Genomic DNA, 20,947 nt, shown 5'->3' on the forward strand with positions numbered 1-20,947 from the left:
TTTCCAAAATTAAAATGCCTTTAAGTTGTTTTCATTATAAAAGTGGAACATATTTGTTGCAAAAAGTGTGCATAGCAGAAGAGAGCAAGCCTCCCTGCCCATTTTTGTCTCCCAGGATAGCCTTAAACATGCCTTCTGAACATGCTTTGTTGTTGTTTTAAAAGATGAGTCTTTTAAGTCCTCTCACAAGGGGCTGTATAGTGCTAACCCCCTCAGGTTTTCAGATGACACTCTGGGCTGGCCTTAAGTTGAATAATAATTAGTTCAGTTTTCAAGAAACCTTTATGGAATGTCACCTGTGTGCTAGGTGTTGCTGATCCAAGGTGGACAAAACAGCCTCAGACTTTAGGGAACTCATTCTGTTGTTGAAAATCCTTGCATAAACCAAGGATTAGATAGATGGTAATCCCCCAGTGAACAGAGTATCCCTTTTAGAACTGGTTAAAAACTTTCTTTTTAATCAGAATGACACATATGACATAATTAACTGACCTGAGACATAGACAAATATTCAAGTGTAAGAGTTCTTTACTTTGCAGGTAACCCTGCCTCAGGCTGGCATAGATGGGGTAGGGATGGGGTGCATACCCCCCAGCAGCATACATTGTTTCTTTTCATTCCCGTTGTTGAGATCTCCCTGGGTAACTTGCACAAAGTGTTCCATGTGGCCTAAGTATATGCCAGGTCAGTCAGCAATTCTGCATCAGGAATGGGCCCATTTTTCCATTACACCAATGTTACATTTTCAAAATGGAAGGCATTGAAAATGTAAATTTAAAAGCATTTTTTTTAACATCTTTATTGGGGTATAATTGCTTTACAATGGTGTGTTAGTTTCTGCTTTATAACAAAGTGAATCAGTTATACATATACATATGTTCCCATATCTCTTCCCTCTTGGATCTCCCTTCCTCCCACCCTCCCTATCCCACCCCTCCAGGTGGTCACAAAGCACCGAGCTGATCTCCCTGTGCTCTGCGGCTGCTTCCCACTAGCTATCTACCTTACGTTTGTTAGTGTATATATGTCCATGCCTCTCTCTCGCTTTGTCACAGCTCACCCTTCCCCCTCCCCATATCCTCAAGTCTGTTCTCCAGTAGGTCTGTTATTCCTGTCTTACCCCTAGGTTCTTCATGACATTTTTTTCTCTTAAATTCCATATATATGTGTTAGCATACAGTATTTGTCTTTCTCTTTCTGACTTCACTATGTATGACAGACTCTAGGTCTATCCACCTCATTACAAAAAGCATTTGCTGTGCAGGAGAGGGAGATTCTAGGGCCAGGACTAGAATCCAAGTCTCCTCACACCAGTTTGATGTGTTTTCCATTACACCCCATGATTGAGTCTTAGAGCACTGAATGGGTGATTATTAATCTTTATGGACTTTTTATCCAATGCTGATTATATGGACTGGATTGTGCTGGGCAACAGAGATTTAAAGTTGGACAGGTCAGGGAATTCCCTGGCAATCCAGTGGTTAAGGCTCAGCGCTTTCACTGCGGGGGCCTCGGTACCATCCCTGGTCAGGGAACTAAGATTCCACAAGCCACACGGTGCAGCCAAAAAATAAAGTTGGACAGGCCAGTCACTGCACTTGATAAATAAACAGCTCAGTGAGAAGACAGAAGAATAAATTGACAATTTACACTGTGAAAAGTGTTAGTTGCAGAGGAAAGGGCACCAAGCAGAGGGGTGGGAACACAGTGGGGGGGGGGAGAGGGGGGCTTCTCAATTTACAGAGTGAATGAAAGCTCATTTGAATAAACAATTTATATTGTTTCTTTTACCTTTCCCAGAGCCAAGACCTGAAGAGCCCCTGGGCTTTCCCACATTGGGTGGGAGGTCAGGCTCAGTACACTGCCAAATTGTTGATGGTGATCAGATTAGTGTGTAATCCGATACGATCTAATCAAACAAGATGTCATCAATGCTGGTATTTTAAGCCAATTTTCAACTGTTTAGTAGCTTTTTTTTTTTAGTAGTAATAATACCTTATTAATAGTAAAATTTAGTGCTTCTAGGATGAGGGTAAGGGCCCTCAAGGATGGTGTCTTGGGCTTGTCCGATTGAGGCCCTACTGATTTAGAGGAAACAGCCATTCATTCATTTATTCATTCATTCATTCAAGAAGTATTTATTTGGTACCTCTGTACCAGACAGTTTTTTGGGGAAAGTGAGACATGCACGGGCTATTACCTCTTGTAGCTAAACTGTTTGACCTTTGACAAATCACTTTCCTCTCTGGGCCTCAAATCCTTGACCTGTTCAGAGATGTGCGGTCACAGTGGACCTGGACTGTTTAGATTCACATTCCAGCTTCACTTCTTTCCTGTTACATGACCACATGCAAGTTAATTTAGTCTCCCTGAGCTTCAGTTTCCTCATCTGTAACATGGGGATAATATGCCTCGTTTCATTGGGTTGTACTGAGAGTGAAACTTAGCTCAACCACTGAGCTTAGTGCCCCCAATCAAGGGTGGTCACTAGCGTCAATCCCTGATTTCCTGAGCAGCAAACCCACCCTGGAACCACACACAGGTGTTATTTGGGGCGTGGCTCACAGCGCAAGGGGGCGGGCTAGGATTTATAAAGGCAAGGTCCGGCGCAGTGGTCTCATCCTGCCTTGGCTGGACACCGGAGTGGTTTTCCAGGCCGTGGCTCCGCACTACGAGGACCAGAAGCGAGGCTGCCCAGCGGCGACCAGTGCGAAGCCGACGCGCGCTCGGGCCAAGCTGCTCCAGCTCCCGGCGCACGCGGCTCCGGGAGGACGCAGAGGACCGGACCCCAACAACCACAGGCCGTGGGGGCCGGGCCTGCAGCCGGCCGGCCCCCCCCCCCCAGCCCCCGCGGCCCCTACACCCCACTTCGCCGAGGCCCGGAAGGGACCAGTCGCGCTTCCGTCCCCGCGGGGGAGGCACGGAGGGCGGAGCTGCAGCCAGAGGACGCGACGCGAGCCCAGTTCCGGCGAGGAGGCCGCGCCAGTGACAGCGATGGCGGCGGAGTCGGCGCTCCAAGTTGTGGAGAAGCTGCAGGCGCGCCTGGCCGCGAACCCAGACCCGAAGAAGGTGAGCGAGCGGGCAGCGCGGAGCGGGCCGGGTGTTGGGCGCGGCGCGGCCCCGTAACTGTCGCTGGCCCCGGTGCGGCTCCTTCCCGAGCGGCCGGGGCCGTGGGGGCTCGGACCCGGAGCGCGGCCCCGCCGGTCTGCGGCCTGCGATCGGGAAGTTAGTGGCCCTTGGCCGCTGCCCACGCGGTGGGACCCCGCACGGCGGGCGGCGCGCTTCGGCGGGCCCGGCCTCCCTGCCTCCCGGGCCGGGCGCCCGCGGGCTCCGGGCGGACACCGCGTGTCGGCGGGGCTCCCGGAGCCCTCCCCCGGCGTCCCGGGCCAGCTGTTTCCTGTCGGGAGAGCTCGCCCGGAGTTAACTCCTGCCCGCTCCATTCCTCACCCTGCGAAATGTTTCTGATTTCTTAGTGTCTTTTGATGTTTGTTGGGAGAAGGAGGTGGATCTGCCTGTGCTTGATGGAGTCTAGGCTCGGTGTGTGGTCCTGCGTCTTTAAGACGTTTTTATTGCTTTGGCTTGATTATTAGAGCGTGGACCTTTTCGCTTTCTCAGTAAATCTCTTTCAAAACAAAATAAATCTCACGTCACCCTAACTAAAAACTTAGGTTGTAAATGAAAAGAAGAAAAAAACAAGGCTTAGAAGTTGCAGCTAGATTTCCTTCTGGCCTTGATAGAAAGGTAAGAGCTACCTTTTCTGGCTGCTACGAGTGATGGGCAACCATTTTTAATTGCACTCAGCTAGTTTTTTTCCCCCTTAACTGTTCTCTTGAGTTAAATGCGTTCTTCTCTCTCTGCGACTTTTCTTCCATCCAGCTTCTTGGTGTCCGGGAGAGTGTCCCGTGGATGTTAGAATTTTTTTTTTTTAACTGAAATACATTGATGAAAACACTCAAGGTGTTTGACATTCTCTGTCAGCATTATAGCTGCAGTGTACAGTGTTATAAGAGTTGGATCTCTGAACCCCAGAATGGCTTTTGAAGAGGAAATAATCCAGGGAGGCAGTCGAAATAAAGTGGTGAGGAGATTTGAGTTCTAATTTATTTGCCAGCCATGGACATTAGGGATGTTCCTTGCTAAGCCAGTTTCCTCACCTGCTTCTTCCCAGGACAGAACGAAAAGGCAGAAGTGCTCAGTAGATGTTAATCTCCACTCTTTACAATTTTTCTTGAAGGGCCCCTTTCTCTTCACCTCTTCTTGGCCTGTCATAGGTGAGGTTTTTTCCCCTCCGTTTCTAAAGGCTGCTCAACGCATCTCACTATCAGACCACTGTTTAACTCTTCTCATGCATACCTAGCTCAAAGATCCACTTCTTCAGGACGACATTTTAGCTTTAAGTCTGTGAAAACTGAAATGCTTTCACTTGTTTTGTGTTATATTTTCTATAATGGCTTCAGTACCTAGTGGACAGACATATTTACAAGTTTCTTTTTACAGTAACCCTTTGTGGGCATCTAATAAATGGTCATTATTTCCGAGTACTAGCTTGTTTTCCCAAACACTGTAGGTTTGTGACTGGTTTTTTTTTAAACCCTAGAGCAATATGATGTAAATTGCCCCCATCTCCCCAATTTGGTCTTCCATCGGGTTAAAAACAATGCACTGTGTAGTGTCTGCAGTCATTTTCCCACTAGAATTTAAAGTTTGAAGTAGCTTTTCCAGTAGTTGATGTGCATGAAATTTCAAATTAAGAAAAGGTTTGTTTGACTTCACATCCTATTTGAACTATTAGTGATTGTGAGAATCTGGGCTTTCTCTTCCCAGATAGAAACTCACCCTGAGCTTCTGACTTTGTATTATGAAGATCATTTTTGCAAAGGGCACAATAGTTGGCATTCACAAATGAGCTAATGCAGAGGGAAAACTGCAAGGTGGCACACTGGCCTTCTCAGCCTTCTGTTAACCCAACAAGCTCCCACAGGTTGTTCTTGAAATTGCAAGATGATTATATGGCAGTACTGAACTTACAACTAAATCTTGATTTCAAACCATTATTAGCCAAACGGTTGATTCCACACCTGTATTCATAGATTTCCTCGTATTAAACATAGGTGTTTAACTGTAACTCTCTTTTCACTTTAAGCCCATCTATGATCTAGGCTTACTTGGGGAAAAAGGTATCAGGCAAACCAGGGTCACTTGGTTCCTATTATTTAAGTAGAAACAGTTTTCACGGCTGGTAAAGTTACCTGTCCTGGGTTACAGTTTGAACGTGGGAACTACGAAGAACACAGTTTGAAGGCAAGTGGAGAATGAGGGCAACATTATGAACATCTTTAGCTCTTTGTGATGAAGTAGTGTGCAGAGGATAACTGAGATTCTTAAGCGTGGACTGTGCAAATGTTTGACATTTCTCAATGACTTGTTATCAGTTCTTGCAAACTACAACTGGTCCCTAAGTTTGATAACAGCAAGTTTCCACCTACCTGAGGATACCCAAAGTGCTTTATCATTTTAACGCTTTGTTCGTTTTTGAACCTCATTGAAAATAGAGGGGCTCTGAAGCCCTTTTTCTCTTATGTTGGGCTAAATTGGTTTGAGTATCTCTAGGGTTTTAGTTTCATTTGCTTTTAAGCCGTCCCTCCTAACCCAAAACGAAGCAGAAAGGCAGCGCTTATACTTCCAATTAGTGCTGGGCTTTGAGATGAACACACCTTCAGTGATTTCTGGCCCCATTCTTTTTTTTTTTTTTTTTTTGTGGTATGCGGGCCTCTCACTGTTGTGGCCTCTCCCGTTGCGGAGCACAGGCTCCGGACGCGCAGGCTCAGCGGCCATGGCTCACGGGCCCAGCCGCTCCGCGGCATGTGGGATCTTCCCGGACCGGGGCACGAACCCGTGTCCCCTGCATCGGCAGGCGGACTCTCAACCTCTGCGCCACCAGGGAAGCCGTGGCCCCATTCTTATATGTGGCCTTTGTAGAGGTCCTGGGACTCTGTCCTGGTGGTGACCTTCTCTCCTCTGTGGACTCTAAACTGCCTGACAACGTAACACTAAGGAGGGGTTCTTCTGCTTTGTGTCGAGTGTGCTAAGAGGCACATGAACTACTGCTCCATTTCCTTTTCCGGTCTTCTAAGGACAGTGTCTTTATGTTGGTTATTTCTCCTGGCTTTGTAGTACATGCTGTGGTAAACACACTTGACCTACTCGCTTGTTAGGCAAGTTACCTAACCTCACTGGGCTCAGTTTTAATATTTGTAAGATGGGGAACATAATATCCATTTTGTAGAGTTGGTTAATGAGGATGCAATTAGGTAACACATGTAAGGACGTAGCATAGTAGCCAGTGCACAGTAAATAGTATATAAATGCCTTCCAGGGAATGGCATTAGAGGAGACAACCTGTCTTTAACCTTTTCAATGATTCTAAATTTTCCTTTAAGAAAAGGAATTGGCATTCATCTTTGCACCCATAGCTTTGATGACAAGAAATACACATATACTTTGTCCTGAGTTGGATGGTGGTGGTGATCGAATTTGAAGTGGAGGATAATTTTCACTCAACTATGAAGGTGAAACTCCTTAGATACACCACTTGGCTTCTCATATGTTCCCAGTCAAAACAAGATTATCACATGTGATCCAGTTGCTCCGCCTAGCAACCAGGTTCAGTAATTACTGAAGTAGAATGACCAGAAAAACGTACTTGCTACTCCACCTAGTAGCAATATAGCATACTAATTGTAGCCTGGGCTACACATAGGAAAAGAACAGATCTTGTTATCAGATATTTAAATGTAGAGGTAGTCACAGTTAATCCATTTTGAACTACTTGTACTTTTCAGCACTCCTCGAAAGGTAGGTATACTTATATATACATAAATATTTCCTAGAGAATGGCATAGCAGTCATGACTTTGGGTAGAAGTGGAGCAAGTAGGAATTGGCTGGGGAATATCTGGTAGAGGATCAAGGGCAGCCGTTTAAAGAATGGTCAGTTGATGAATGAAATGATTAATAAGAAGCATCTATTGAGCTTGTATAGCATTCCAGGCACTATGGCTAAAGACTGCACATGGTTTGTCTCTCTGAATCCTCACAGCTTGTGAAGTACAGACAGGATCCAGTTCCTGTTTTGCAGATGAAGTAACTGAGGTTCAGAGAGGTTAGTGACTTGCACAAGATCACCCCACAAGGAAGTGGCAGGGCCAAACTGAAGCCTGTCTCTGACTCTGGAACTCTGTCTTAACAGACAGAGCTAGACAGAGCTATCTGATTTTGAGCTAGCTCAAGAGAATACAGAAAAGAAATGTGACCAAACCCAGATTGCTTCTCTAATCTACCCGGACATTTTGTGTTCACCATTTGCAATGGCAAAGCTCTGATTCTAGCAACCTGAAATTGGTGTTGGCTTCCCACTTACATCGAAAAAACCCAGTTCTGTTAAACACACTTTTTCTGGAAACATGGTACCCTTTTTCTGTAGAGACCTCTTCTCCTTTTTACTTTCCTCTGCCGGGTGCATGAGTAATTTCCTAAAATTGGCTCCTTTCTCAGAAAGTCTCTCTCAAAACTGGGCAGAAAGATAGTTGTTGATTACTTTTCTTAGAGCTGATAGGTTTGATTCTCTTCTCTAAGTTTGATTTCCCCTTGGTGTAGCATAGTGGCTGAAAGCACGCAGTCTAAAACCGCAGACCTAAGTGAATCCTGCCCTACTTGCATCCTGGGGCAAGTCCCTTAACTTTTTCGAGTCTGTTTTCACACTTGTAAAATAAGGATAACAGCCATACTCTATACTGCAGAGCAGTGTAAGTACTTAACCATTGGATATTATTCTTATTTGTTCCAGTGAATGATTATGATTTTATAGAAATTAATGTTTATTTTATTCTCTGCAGCTATTGAAATATCTGAAGAAACTCTCCACCTTGCCTATTACAGTAGACATTCTTGCGGTAAGAACGGTGTAATTTTAGACGTTATATAGCTATATCCCCTCCCCTTCCCGACCAGAGGGATTGTACAGTAAGAGCTTGGGCTTTAGAAGTGAAAGAAACCAGACACAAGGCCACATATTGTATGGTTTTATTTATATGAAATGTCCAGAATAGGCAAATCCATAGATAGAATGTTAGATTAGTGATTGCCAGGGGTGAGGGGAATTGGGAGGAACAGGGTTTCTTTTTAGGGTGAGGAAAATGTTCTGGAATTAGTGGTGATGGTTGTGTGGTATTGTGAGTATTCTGGAAACCACTGAACTGTACACTTTAAAATGGTTAAAATAGTGAATTTTATCTCAGTTTTTTTTCTAAAAATTAAAAGAACATTGGCATCTAGTCCTGGATTCAAATCCAAGTTTGTGACTTTAGGCTGTTCCTTCTTTGTAAAATGGGGCAGGTCCTAACCTCACAGAGTTATCATATGACAAGTATTAATTCAGACACTGTGTGCAGTGCTCTTAGCTCAGTGCCTAACACCTGCCATGATCACTCTTGTTATTATTGCTAAAGTTCTAGAAGTGTTTTAATTTAGTGTTTTCCTCTTCTGAATCTGGTGCACTTTGCTACTGGGTATCATAAGAGGCTTGGGGCACAGACACAAAGTAAGTTTGTACCGAGACTTGCAAGGTATGTTTTTGGAAGGAAGTATTGGTTTGTTGAAAAGTAGGAGGTCTTATTTCTTTAGAAAATTGTGAGCCTAGTTCTACAACCCTCTAACAATTCCTTTGTCAATTTTGTAGGAGACCGGGGTTGGGAAAACGGTAAATAGCTTGCGAAAACATGAGCATGTCGGAAGCTTTGCCAAGGACCTAGTGGCCCAGTGGAAGAAGCTGGTTCCTGTGGAACGGTAAGAAAAGTTCCTCAATTCTGCCTCAATTATAAGAAATAATCCATGATCATTATAGAATACTAGAAAACATTTAAAAATAGAAATAAGAATAAAAATTTCTTAATTCAACCATCCAAAGATAAGCATTATTGACATTTTGGAATGTTTCTTTCTAACCTGTTCTTAAAAGGCATTTTTATATAGTTGTGAATAAACTGATGTAAATTACAGCTCTTTTTTAATGTAACAAGTTAAATATTTCCCTGTGTTGAAAAGCTTTTTAAGTATTTTCACTTCCCAAGATGTTTGATCTTCTTTGTGTCCTGTAGTTAAACTCGTCATTTTCCACTTATTGAATATTTGGGCTTTCCCAGTTTTAAACCTTAGCTGAGTATCTTTGAGCAGAACCCATTTACCTTCTCCCCAAGACCTTGTTTCTAACTCTAAACTCTTCATCTCTTTCGGGAGTTCAGGTCCTGTGATGTTGTCCTCTGAACAAGGATTACCCTGAGATTTATATCTGCTTCGTCTGCTTTTTCTTTTATTTTAGAAACACTGAGCCTGATGAACAGGACTTTGAGAAGAGCAATTCTCGAAAGCGCCCCAAGGATGCCCTTAAGGAGGGGGAGGGGGAGGGGGACTACCCAGGAAGCTGGAGAGCCTCCGGTAGCCAGTCGTGTAGTCCTGATAACAGGCAGAAAAAACACAGAAAACTCTCGGAGCTTGAGCGGCCTCACAAAGTATCTCACAGTCATGAGAGGAGAGACGAGAGAAAGAGGTACCACAGAGCTTCTCCAGTTTACTCTTCAGACCACGAATCTTCGGACTACGGCCATGTTCAGTCCCCACTGTCATCCGCCAGCCCTCATCAGATGTCTGTGGACCATTACAGATCTCTGGAGGAGGACCGCGAGCCCTTTGTTTCACACCAGAAGCCTGGCAAAGGCCACAGTAATGCCTTTCAGGACAGACTGGGGGTCAGTCAAGAACGACACCTGGGTGAAGCCCAAGGGAAAGAGGTCGTGAGTCAGAGCAAGGAGCACAGATCTTCCCATAAAGAAAAACGTCCGGTGAATTCCAAAGGAGATGAGAAGTCGTCTTTGAGCAGAGAAAAAGCACACAAGGCCATCTCCAAAGAGGAAAACCGGCGGAGGCCACCCTCAGGGGACAGTACAAAGGAGAAAGCGCCCTCTAGTGGTGTCAAGAAAGAGAAGGAAAAAGAGGGCAGCACCAAGAAGCTTTTACCCACCTTGGAGGTGGCATCAGACAACCACCTTAAAAAGCCAAAATACAGAGACCCAGAGAAAACCAAATCAGACAAAAACAAGCAGAGTCTAGACAGCTTAGACATCGGCAAGGGGGCAGGAGACCTGTTGCCCAAGGCAAAAGAGAAGGTTTCTAACAACCTAAAGGCTCAAGAAGGAAAAGTAAAACCTTCTCATTTAGATAGAAAGTCAGTGGGCTCCTTCCTTAAAGCTGAGGAGGCAGATATGGATGATGAATTCGAGCAGCCCACCATGTCTTTTGAGTCATACCTCAGCTATGACCAGCCCCGGAAGAAAAAGAAAAAGATTGTGAAAACTTCAGCCACGACTCCTGGAGAAAAAGGATTAAAAAAAAATGATTCAAAAAACACTAGTAAAAACTTGGACTCAGTTCAGAAATTACCTAAGGTGAACGAAAACAAGTCAGAGAAGCTTCAGCCAGCTGGATCCCATTCAGCCAAGCTGAAAAAGGTAACCCCTGTGGCCCCTTCCCAGCCAGAGCACCTGGGCCGGCAGAGCTCCCGGGACGACCCCATCACTGTTTGTCTGGGCTGGCTTTCCCGTGGCCTGTTGAATTTCAGTTTGAAGTAATTTCCTCCAGGCCTGTCTGGCCACCAGGGTCAGTAGAACCCAAGAAAAGTATTTTCTGAGGCATCCCCTTGTGCTGGGCCCATCTCTCCGTATCTCCTGACTTAGGTGGTGTCAGGCACAGCTGCCGCCCCTCCTGCAGGCTGGATACGCCTGTGAAGTCTGCCACGTCAACACTGCTGGGCGTCGACTGTGGGAAAGAGCTGTGCTTGTAGAAAGAGGCTCTCCAGTCATTGGTCTCTTCTCTACAGGTCCCCAGCGACGTGCTGCCAGTGTTACCAGACCTTCCATTACCTGTGATACAGGCCAATTACCGCCCACTTCCTTCCCTTGAATTGATATCTGCCTTCCAACCAAAGCGAAAAGGTAATTTTCTTTGTCTTTTTTTCTTTTTTTTTTTATTTTATTTTTTTATTTTTTTTTATTTTTATTTTTTTTTTTAAAATTATTTATTTATTTTTGGCTGTGTTGGGTCTCCGTTGCTGTGCACATGGACTTTCTCTAGTTGCAGAGAGCAGGGGCCACTCCTCGCTGCGGCGCACAGGCTTCTCATTGCGGTGGCTTCGCGGAGCACGAGCTCTAGGCATGCAGGCTCAGTAGCCGTGGCGCATGCACTTAGCTGCTCCACAGCACGTGGGATCCTCCCGGACCAGGGCTCGAACCTGTGTCCCCTGCACTGGCAGGCGGACTCCCAACCACTGTGCCACCAGGGAAGCCCTTTTTTTCTTTTTTTAATGGAGAAAATGGTTTTAAAAATTCATTCATGGTCTGTCATCAGATTTTGGTGCATTTCCTAAGAGCACAGGTTCTGGAGTTGGACGGCTTGGGTTTGAATCCCAGCTCTGGCTTTTACTACAAGTTACCTGAACTTGGGTACAACTTAATTTCCTTGGACTTCAGTTTCATATTCTGTGAATGGGAGTAATAATGGTATCTGCCTATGAGGTGGATTGAAAGTGATAATGCTGGTAAAGCTCTGAGCTCTGGGTTTTTACACACAGTGTTTGCTAAATCTTAGCGGCTGCTATTACCAGCAGCCTTTTACTCTGTACATTCCATAGGGGCTTAAAAAAAAGGCTAGGGACTTCCCTGGTGGTGCAGTGGTTAAGAATTCGCCTGCCAATGCAGGGGTCACAGGTTCGATCCCTGGTCCGGGAAGATCCCACATGCCGCGGAGCAACTAAGCCCGTGTGCCACAACTACTGCAGCCCGCGTGCCTAGAGCCCATGCTCCGCAACACAAGAAGCCACCGCAATGAGAAGCCTGCGCACCGCAACGAAGAGCAGCCCCCGCTCGCCGCAACTAGAGAAAGCCCCCGCACAGCACCAAAGGCCCAAACGCAGCCAAAATATAAATAAATAAAGGCTAGTTTTAATAGCAAAAGAATTAGGTGCTACATAGGTGTCCCTTAGCAAGAGACTAACAGATGGGTCATGGTTCATCCACACAGTGGCATCCTATGCAGCCGTTGAAGAAAAGAAGTAGAAAATCTGTGCACTGATGTGGTTTCTAAAGTGTAAATGACAGAATGGTGATGGTATGTTATTGATTGGTTGAAAAGGAATAAGATAAATGTTAGCTTATTTTTGCATAGACTCTCTGGAAGGACACAAGAAACCGGTAGCATTGGTTGTCTTTGAGAAAGGAAACTGGGAGTCTGGGGAATGGGGTGGAAGGAGAGTTTTCACTGTATTGCTCAGTGCCTTTTATAACTTACACTCCTGTTTTTCTTGCCCTACAGCGCTCTCCTCATCCCAGGAAGAGGAAGAAGCTGGATTCACCGGACGAAGAATGAATTCCAAGATGCAGGTCTATTCTGGTTCCAAGTGTGCCTATCTCCCCAAAATGATGACCTTGCACGAGCAGTGCATCCGGGTGCTTAAAAACAACATTGACTGTAAGTCACATGCTTCTCTCTTGCTCTTCAGCACGCTGTTGTGGCCCTGGGACACCGGGTGACTTGGCCGCTACTCAGTGCTTTTCCCCTTTGATTCTCTGCAGCAATCTTTGAAGTGGGAGGCGTCCCATATTCTCTCCTTGAACCTGTTTTGGAGAGGTGTACACCTAATCAGTTATATCGCATAGAGGAGTACAATCACGTGAGTATCCTGTTTGGATGGGAAGAGGGCAGTGTGCTGGCTTGCATCTCCACAAGTAGCTTTGTCTCTGAATCTGCCACGATGATGGGCAGGTGGTGGTCGGGTCACTGTTCTGGGTTTGTCTGTGGGCCTTTAAACAGGCAGGTTTTTAGCACCTGCTCCTGGCATCTTAAGTAGGCCTCTTGGGCTAGCATCAAGATGGGATTGAAAGGTGGGAGAGGGGGACCATTTCCCACACCTCCCTTGAGCTTGCCTAGTTACAGAGGTCAAGGGAGAATTCTAGCAGCACAACGCTTGGGATCCAGGGCAGGGACAGAGCTATGTGTTGACACTCAGGTGTCCGGTGAATATAAGATTGGCTGGGTGTCTCCTAGAGACAACCAGATCTATCCCCAAATCCTCCTAATGCTGGAGATGCTCATCTGATTGCATTAGCTGTCTCTAATTCAAAGGATCTATGACATATCCTTCTTAAGTGGCCCCTGGCCATTGCAGTTCAGTGTAGTGATGGGGAAATGCCTGGATTTGACTTCATCCCAGTTCCTACCCTGCACTGATTTTCTAAAGGAAAAGACTGATCTTAAACTAATTTTTGTGTTGCCTTCTCTCCTAGCCCCACAACCCCTAAAAGCAGCTAGTATAGTGCCTCACACTTAACATTTTTTTTTTTTTTTGCGGTACGCGGGCCTCTCACTGTTGTGCCTCTTCCGTGGCGGAGCACAGGCTCCGGACACGCAGGCTCAGCGGCCATGGCTCACGGGCCCAGCCGCTCCGCGGCATGTGGGATCTTCCCAGACCGGAGCACGAACCCGTGTCCCCTGCATCGGCAGGCAGTCTCCCAACCACTGCGCCACCAGGGAAGCCCACAATTAACATTTTTAAATTCAGTGATTTGGGTTTCTTTCCTAGAACTGTGGTATTTTAATATACTACCACTGCTAAGAGGACCAAAATATCATTAGGAAGCTGGTCCCCCTGGGTGATTAAGGATGGAAGAGAGATGTGTGAGAGTACTTGCATGTAAATGATGTCCTGGTTCTGATTTTAGGTATTAATTGAAGAAACGGATCAATTATGGAAAGTTCATTGTCACCGAGACTTTAAGGATGAACGGCCAGAGGAGTATGAGTCGTGGCGGGAGATGTACCTGCGGCTTCAGGATGCACGAGAGCAGCGGCTGCGCGTCCTCACAAAGAATATCCGATCTGCGCATGCCAATAAGCCCAAAGGTAAGGGGGCAGCGTGGGTCCGGCAGAATAATGAGTCCTGTGCTCTGGTCGACAGCAGGGCCGTGGTGGGCTCAGCTACGGTATCACCTCTGGCCCCCAGATCTCTCCTGCATTTGCAGAAGAGGGCAAAGGGTGAGGTGTTTCTTCTGCCACTATGCATGCTACCCTACAGAGGGGTTTCCAGGGTTGATAATCCCCTACCTTTAGCAGCTCAGCTCGAGAAGGCAGGTATTAATCTCCATTTCTCCACAGGCCGACAAGCAAAAATGGCCTTTGTCAACTCTGTGGCCAAGCCACCTCGTGATGTTCGGAGGAGGCAGGAGAAGTTTGGAACAGGAGGTACAGCTGTGCCTGAGAAAATCAGGTAAGAGCTCTGTCCCCTGTGTCTGTCCCCTGTGTCTGTCCCCTGTGTCTGTCCCCTGCGGTTTCTGGCTGCTCAGGGAGAGAGAGCCCAAGAGCTTATCTCTCAGCCCTGAGAGGCAGCCCAGGGGCAAGAGCGATTCATTTTGGGGGTCAAAGCGTGGCAGTGCAGAGTGGGTTCTGCAGGCTGACCCTGACCATCTGGGCACTTGACCTCCCTGAACCTCAGTGTCCTTGACTGCACTGTGGGCGGGATAATGATTCCTGCCCTTCGGTGGGGTCGGAGGTGGGGTGGTGGTCAACACTAAATGGAGGGCAGGGCCTGGCTTCTGGGACACATCCCCTAAGGCTTTCCCTTGCCCCATTTAAACAAAAAACATACTACTGTGATGACTAAATTATCTCTACGTTAGCATTGTCAGAATACAGATTGACACCTAAACAGTGAAAAGTTAGTTGAGATTATCATTCATTCCGAAGGCCTACCACAGTCACTTCCAAGCCATCACCAGAATCTAGGGTACTAGGTCCACTGGCCAAAGCCACAGAACTGAGTCCTCCGACCAGCCAGCTTCAGGCTGTTGGTGCCGGGGGCAGATTTCTCCTGCTCTTGACTAGCAGCTTTGCTCTGTGTCGCAGGATCAAGCCAGCGCCTTACCTCTCAGGAAGCAGCCGCTTGGGCAGTGGCGGCAGCAACAGCTTTAACGCCAGCCCCGAGGAGCCGGCCTACGACGGCCCGAGTACCAGCAGTGCGCACTCGGCACCCGTGGTCAGCAGCACTGTTTCCTGTGATCCTAGGAAACCGACTGTGAAGAGTAGGTAACTTGGAGCTCCTGCTCAGATATTTTAAAACTAGTATTTGAACCCCTCTAATGTTATTACTGCTGCATCACACTTTGTGTGTTAGATGTAGCGTATGTGATGCCTTGCACACAGCTGGTCTAAATGTCAGGGCCTCCTTCCCCTGCTTTGTTCGTAGCGCATATTTCACGTGTCATTTAAATTATGATCATAGTGAATATTCATTTTGGTACTCTGCTTGCTTTTTATTTTTTTCAACCTAAACGTAAACCTGTTTCTCCAGGCAATAACATGGCGTTTCCAACTGTTATTATTAACAGCTAAATAATTTTATTGAAGCTTTATAACCTTATAACCCCACCTTCCAAGTATTTTTTTATATCTAGTTGGGTCTCTTTCGTATTTTACTAACTTTACTACTGTAGACCATCCCCAATATTCTACAGCGGTGTCCTAACTTAAGAAAAGCATTATTCTGTATCTACTTCAGGGCCCACAGGAGGGTGGGAGTCCTGACTTGCACTTCGGCTCGGTTCAGGTTAACCAGGCTAGAGGGCAGGCTAGTCGTTCTTAGGTGGTGTGTGCATTTAGCTTATCTCAGACCTGTTGCTACACTGGACAGACAGGTACGGGACGGGGTGCTTTTGGCTGGTTTGGATATTGGTGAGGCAGAGTTAAATTATGGCTCAGAACGGCCTTTAGAGTCTGGCAAGGCTTGAACTCCAGTTCTGCCACTTACCGTACAGGGTCCGGCCTGAGTCTTGGCGAAGTTGTGAGGATTAGAGGGGGTGATTGTCAGGGGCCTGGCAGGTGCTGGCGAAGTGTTACCTTTGGGCTGCTGCTTTTCTGTGGGGTTGGCAGATAACTGCTACTTGTATCCATTTGTCTGGCTGTGTAGAGCCAAGAGTAACAAGGCTTTGTTTGATTGTAAACCGCTGGTGTCCACACTGCCATGGATCTGAAACAACTGCCTTATTTCTCTTCTCACAGAAATTGCCCCAATGATGGCCAAGACGATTAAAGCTTTCAAGAACAGATTCTCCCGACGATAAACTGAGGACTTAGCTTGGAAATGACTTAGCTTGGAAATGAAATTTGCGGGGAGGAATACGAGGACAGGGTGGGGGGCTTGGGGAATGGAACTTCCAGAGAAGACCAGGATCTTTCGCTTCGTGGAGGCTTTTGGTCTCCGAGTCCTGCACAGTCAGTAGGCGTCGTGCCTGTGCCTGTGTCCGCAGCTGCCGCCTCCTTGCCTGGCGAGCACTTCCGAGTTCTGAAGATGTGAAGCCTCACGCTCACTGAGGATTTTAAGGTCAATTGTACCTTTGTTGTTAATTACCTTCTTTGTAAACTATAAGACATAGTTTTAATTAATAAATATTGCCCCCAGATTGTATTTATATTACCCCCAGGTTTTTTTTTGTTTTTTGGGGTTTTTTTTTTTTTTGTTTTTTTCCGGTCCTCTACCACACACTTACTTAGCCTTTTATTTTTAGGGTTCTTTGTTAGACAAAAGCCTATTGAAAGCCTTTCCCCTGTCCCAGTTCATCTCTCCTGAGCAGACTTTGGCCCATAGAGGGGACTGGGTGTCCCCAGAGCCTGTGTGGTACGTGCTGCACGTAGAAAGAGGAATGGGTCCTGGGCTGCCTGTCCTGGAGGGGGAGCCCCGGCGTGGTGACAGGAAGTGTTCAGGTCGGACACCCCCCACCTCTGAGACCCTCAGTTGCTTTGAGGTCCTGTGCAGGTGCATCTCTTTCCTACTCATTCAGGGAATTATTTATTAAGGGACGTTCTAGAGTCTTTCCCCCCATCCTTTTTGCCAGGTCCCACTGTTTTAGAGGCTCACTAGAGGGCACAGAACTCCAGTATTTTTACAATTTCCAGTTTCTAATTCAAAACTTTAGGGTTTTTTTCCTCCCCTGTTTTTCCTTCTCCCCACTGGCATGGGGCAACACCCAGCCACATGGCAGGGCTTTCTGTAGGCCCCTGAATACAACTTTAGAGTTTTAAAATCCAGCACTGTAACCTCCTAGTCCCTGTGAGTTGCTACTAGAAGTGAATGGTTTTAAAAGGTAATGCTGTGTTGGAAATTGGTTTTGTTTTTGCCTTGCTTTAAAAGGTAAGATCATGTGATTGAAAGAGCACAACAATTTGCTATGTTTTGTAGAGGACTTAGCAGCTTGAAACTCTCTACTTTTCGAATCTTTAAACCAGAACTTGGAGGTAAGGGCCAGTTTAAGGAAAGGGTCTGAGCTGTAGCATCAGGATGGGGGAGCCGCAAGGGCATCCACCAGTCTTGGGAAGGGAGTATCTCACTTTCGAGTTGACATAGGGGGAAAAATCAGAACTAGGAGGACAGTGTCAGTGTCCTTCTTGGCCGTTAAAGGACACTAATCTAGTAGGAACCCACTTGGTTGTGACCCAGGTAGAAGTAGATACTATAAATTTGAGAAGCCCATCCTTAAGAAACCTGAGAAGCAGATTGAGGGCGTGGTTAGTGTGACAGCCCATGGAGCTTGGCAGTTACCAGTCCCTTTGACAAGCTCACTCAAAGCCCAGAATACGGAGCCCACTGTTTTTAACCATCCTGGAGACCTCAGTTAGGCTAACTCTGAAGATTGCAGAGCGATGCAGCAACAAGTCCGTGCAGCAGAAGCATTGTTCAGTGTGCGTTGCTCTGCAGGGTACCTGAGGGACACAAGTATTGCTGTGTTTTAATTTGCTGTATTTTTGAATTGGGTAAAGCATTCTTTCTCTTGATTGTTTGTAGTACCATTCCACCAGTCCCCCAGCCTGCTCCCCAAATGTGATACTAGAAAGCCTCTTACCTAAAACCAAATGAGCGTCTGGGTCAGGTGCCAGACACCTGTTGCCTAGAATAGCTTCCTCTAGGCGTCCACGCCTTGAATTTGTCTCTTACCTGTGCGTTCAAGTCTTTACCATTGAAACTAGTTTTTCATATTTGATACAGTTGTGTATGATTTAATTTCCTTCATTAGGAGTCTTTGGGCAGGGAGGGAAGGAAAGACACATCCCAACATCGCTATCCATCTTTGGATCACCCCTGTTTGCATAGAGCCAGATCTTTCCCTCTCCCCCTCCAAGACTGTCTGCATCAGGGATGTGACTTGGTGAGAAGAGGAAAGAGGAAAAACTGAGTTTCTAAGCTACCGCCTCTCCTGGGTTATTGAAATGCCTGCAGAGCAGACACAGGATGACGTTGAACCTTTGGTCTCATTTGTGAAAACTTGTGCAATTTTTTTTTTTCTGTGCTACACTACATACAAATCACCGAATTGCAAATTAACTTAACCTTTGTGATCCTTGGTGTAATGAGCAGTTTCTTTGGGGCTTTTCCTTTCTTTCCGGGAAGTGGGAGGGAAAGGGGCAAGGTATTATCTTGCTCTTCATTTGTATTTTGGTCCCAAAATGTAAATACAATTTTCTATGTTACTTTTTTGTGGTAACTACCAAGATGAATATTTTAATTAGATAAGTTATATGAAAAGGAAGGAAAATTCCATGTCTAAATTAAAAAAAAAAAAAAAACACCATATACTGTTGTCTTTCTTCCTTTCTCCCTTATTGTGTCAGAGAATGGAAGTCGGTCACAATGTCTGGTTTCTGGGCTGTGAGGCGGAGATCTTAATCCCTGGGCTGGGCCATAAAGGATGCTGGATTTCTGTCTGTACCTGTAGCACCGCAGGTCTGGGAAAAGGGGACTCAAAGGGAGAGAACCCTATGAGCAAAGCAAGGAAACTCAGATGAAAATGAGCACTTGGTGGGGACCATGCACTGTCCCTTACTGCACTTGGAACCCTGGGACTGACCTGTTACCCCGTTTTACAGTTAGAAGCTGAGGCTCTGAGGGGTGAAATGACAGCCAAAGCCATATAGCTAGTAAGTGGCAAAGGAAAGGATTTCAAACCCAGATTCTCTGACTGCAAAGTGTGCGCCACTCTACTTTTCAGTCACTTCCAGCGGGTGTGGAGGACCCAGATAGGTCTCCTCAGTCTTACGTTGGCTTCCCAATGAGAGCACAGTGAGCACACAGGCAGAAAGGTCGTGGCAGCAAGGGCTTAATAAGAACCTGCTGTGTTGGCCCTGGCTGAGCTGCCAGAGTTGCAGCATTCGTGGGTGGAGCCAAGGGCTTGGTTTCAGCCCCTACATCCATCAAGCGCCTTGGTTCTCACATCAAACCTCAACATCGCATGGCAACACGGTTTTATGATGATCCCTTCTCTCCTAAAGAGGGTATTCTTGGTGTATGGTTTGGACTTACTTTTCCCAATTCTTTACTGGATCTAATTCTCACTGTTCCAAATTACTATGCATTGAAGTTAATGATGGAATGTGGTATGCGATGGATGATTTTACCCGGTGTCTGTAAGTTAGCCCTTTGTCCCTTATTCATTAATTCAACATTTGCTGAGCCAGGACCTGTATTAGACCCTGGGATATAGAGTAACATGCCGTCAAGTCTGGCGCTCATGGTCAGTAGCTCAGAGTAACTGAGCTCGCTGGTTATATACCTACCATGTTCCAGGAACCATGGTCTCATATACATACATTATCTCGATTATCACAACGGTACTACTATAAGGTAAGTTGTCACGGCTCCCATTTAAAAACTGAGAAAGCTGAAGCACAGGGAAATTAAGAACTTGCCCGAGGTCACACAGTGGTGACCAGTGGTGCTGTGTGCTTTTGGTCTGACTCCCAAGCACATGTTCTCAGTCACATTTCCCATCTCACACGCAAACACATACCCAATGTTAGGCTTCTGGAACAAAGCCAACCTCCAATGCAGAAAGATGCCCAGGCCAAGACCCTAATCATTTCTAGGAATGACTTCTCTGTGCTTCATGTAACTGATGTCCAGAAGAATCCTCTACCTGGCTCATCACCTTAACAGATGCCCCCCTCACAGGGTTTCTCCATTGAGGTTCCACATCCACTTGAGTGTCTCCCTGGTGATTTGGCTAACCTGATTATTTGGTGAAATAGGCAGTTTGTCCTCACAGGCCCGCATACTTCTGTGATGCCTACTGTCAACTCTTTTCAGAAACTTCTAAGGAAAGTTCAAGCCATCAACGTTTTATATACCTATACCCATGTTTCGCAAGCAGAGAATCTCGGCTTGGGGCCCCAGAATGTGCATTAAAAAAAAAAAAAAGTGCTGTCCCCACTCTGTGCCACCGCATAAGACAGACATGGCCCCTGCCTTCATGGAGCTTTCATCTAGTAGGGGAGACAGTAATCAAGTAACTACACAAATCATTGTTTTCTTTTGGTTTTTTTTGGCCACACCACGTGGCTTGTGGGATCCCAGTTACCCAACTAAGAATCGAACCCGGCCCCTCAGCAGTGAAAGTGTGGAGTTCCAACCACTGGACTGCCAGGGAATTCCCAGAATCACTGTTTACAGATTTCTGGCCCCACTGCAGAAATCTGAATTGGTCAGAGGTAGGATGTGGAAGTAGGTACTTTTCTTATAGGCCTCCTGCAATGAGTTTGATGAACAGCCTGGTTTGGGAATGCCTCGTGCACTGGGAAAACAGCACATGTGCTTTGGGATGAGACAGATTCAGGTTCAAATCCTGGCTTCACCACTGTTCAGCTTTGTGACACCTCTCTGAGCCTTAGTCTCCTCATCTATGAAATGGGAATAATGACACCTCACAGGAATTCTTGTAAGGATTCAATGAGAGAAGTGGAGCTCAATAAATTTTACTGTCCTTCCTTCATTCCCTCTAAATGCGGAATGAAAGGCAAAGTTT

At 46.2% G+C, this 20,947-nt stretch overlaps 1 protein-coding gene across 2 annotated transcripts; it reads left to right on the top strand.

Moving 5' to 3' along the window:
* The first annotated feature begins 2,902 nt into the window (after positions 1-2,902).
* ELOA (elongin A) lies at positions 2,903-16,563 on the top strand. 2 transcript variants are annotated; one of them, XM_032634246.1, is made up of 11 exons: positions 2,903-3,069; positions 7,895-7,951; positions 8,737-8,843; positions 9,376-10,561; positions 10,930-11,044; positions 12,420-12,575; positions 12,680-12,777; positions 13,826-14,006; positions 14,259-14,370; positions 15,006-15,181; positions 16,158-16,563. In XM_032634246.1, exons 1-11 carry the CDS (start codon positions 2,995-2,997, stop codon positions 16,217-16,219), a joined length of 2,325 nt encoding a protein of 774 aa, XP_032490137.1. In that variant the 5' UTR covers positions 2,903-2,994; the 3' UTR covers positions 16,220-16,563. The 2 variants fall into 2 exon arrangements, with proteins under 2 accessions (XP_032490137.1, XP_032490127.1); XM_032634236.1 differs by having other exon boundaries at positions 2,920-3,069; positions 15,006-15,185.
* Positions 16,564-20,947: the final 4,384 nt, after the last annotated feature.

This window comes from Phocoena sinus, chromosome 1 (genome assembly GCF_008692025.1).
Source record: "Phocoena sinus isolate mPhoSin1 chromosome 1, mPhoSin1.pri, whole genome shotgun sequence".
Classification (NCBI taxonomy): Eukaryota; Metazoa; Chordata; class Mammalia; order Artiodactyla; family Phocoenidae; genus Phocoena; species Phocoena sinus.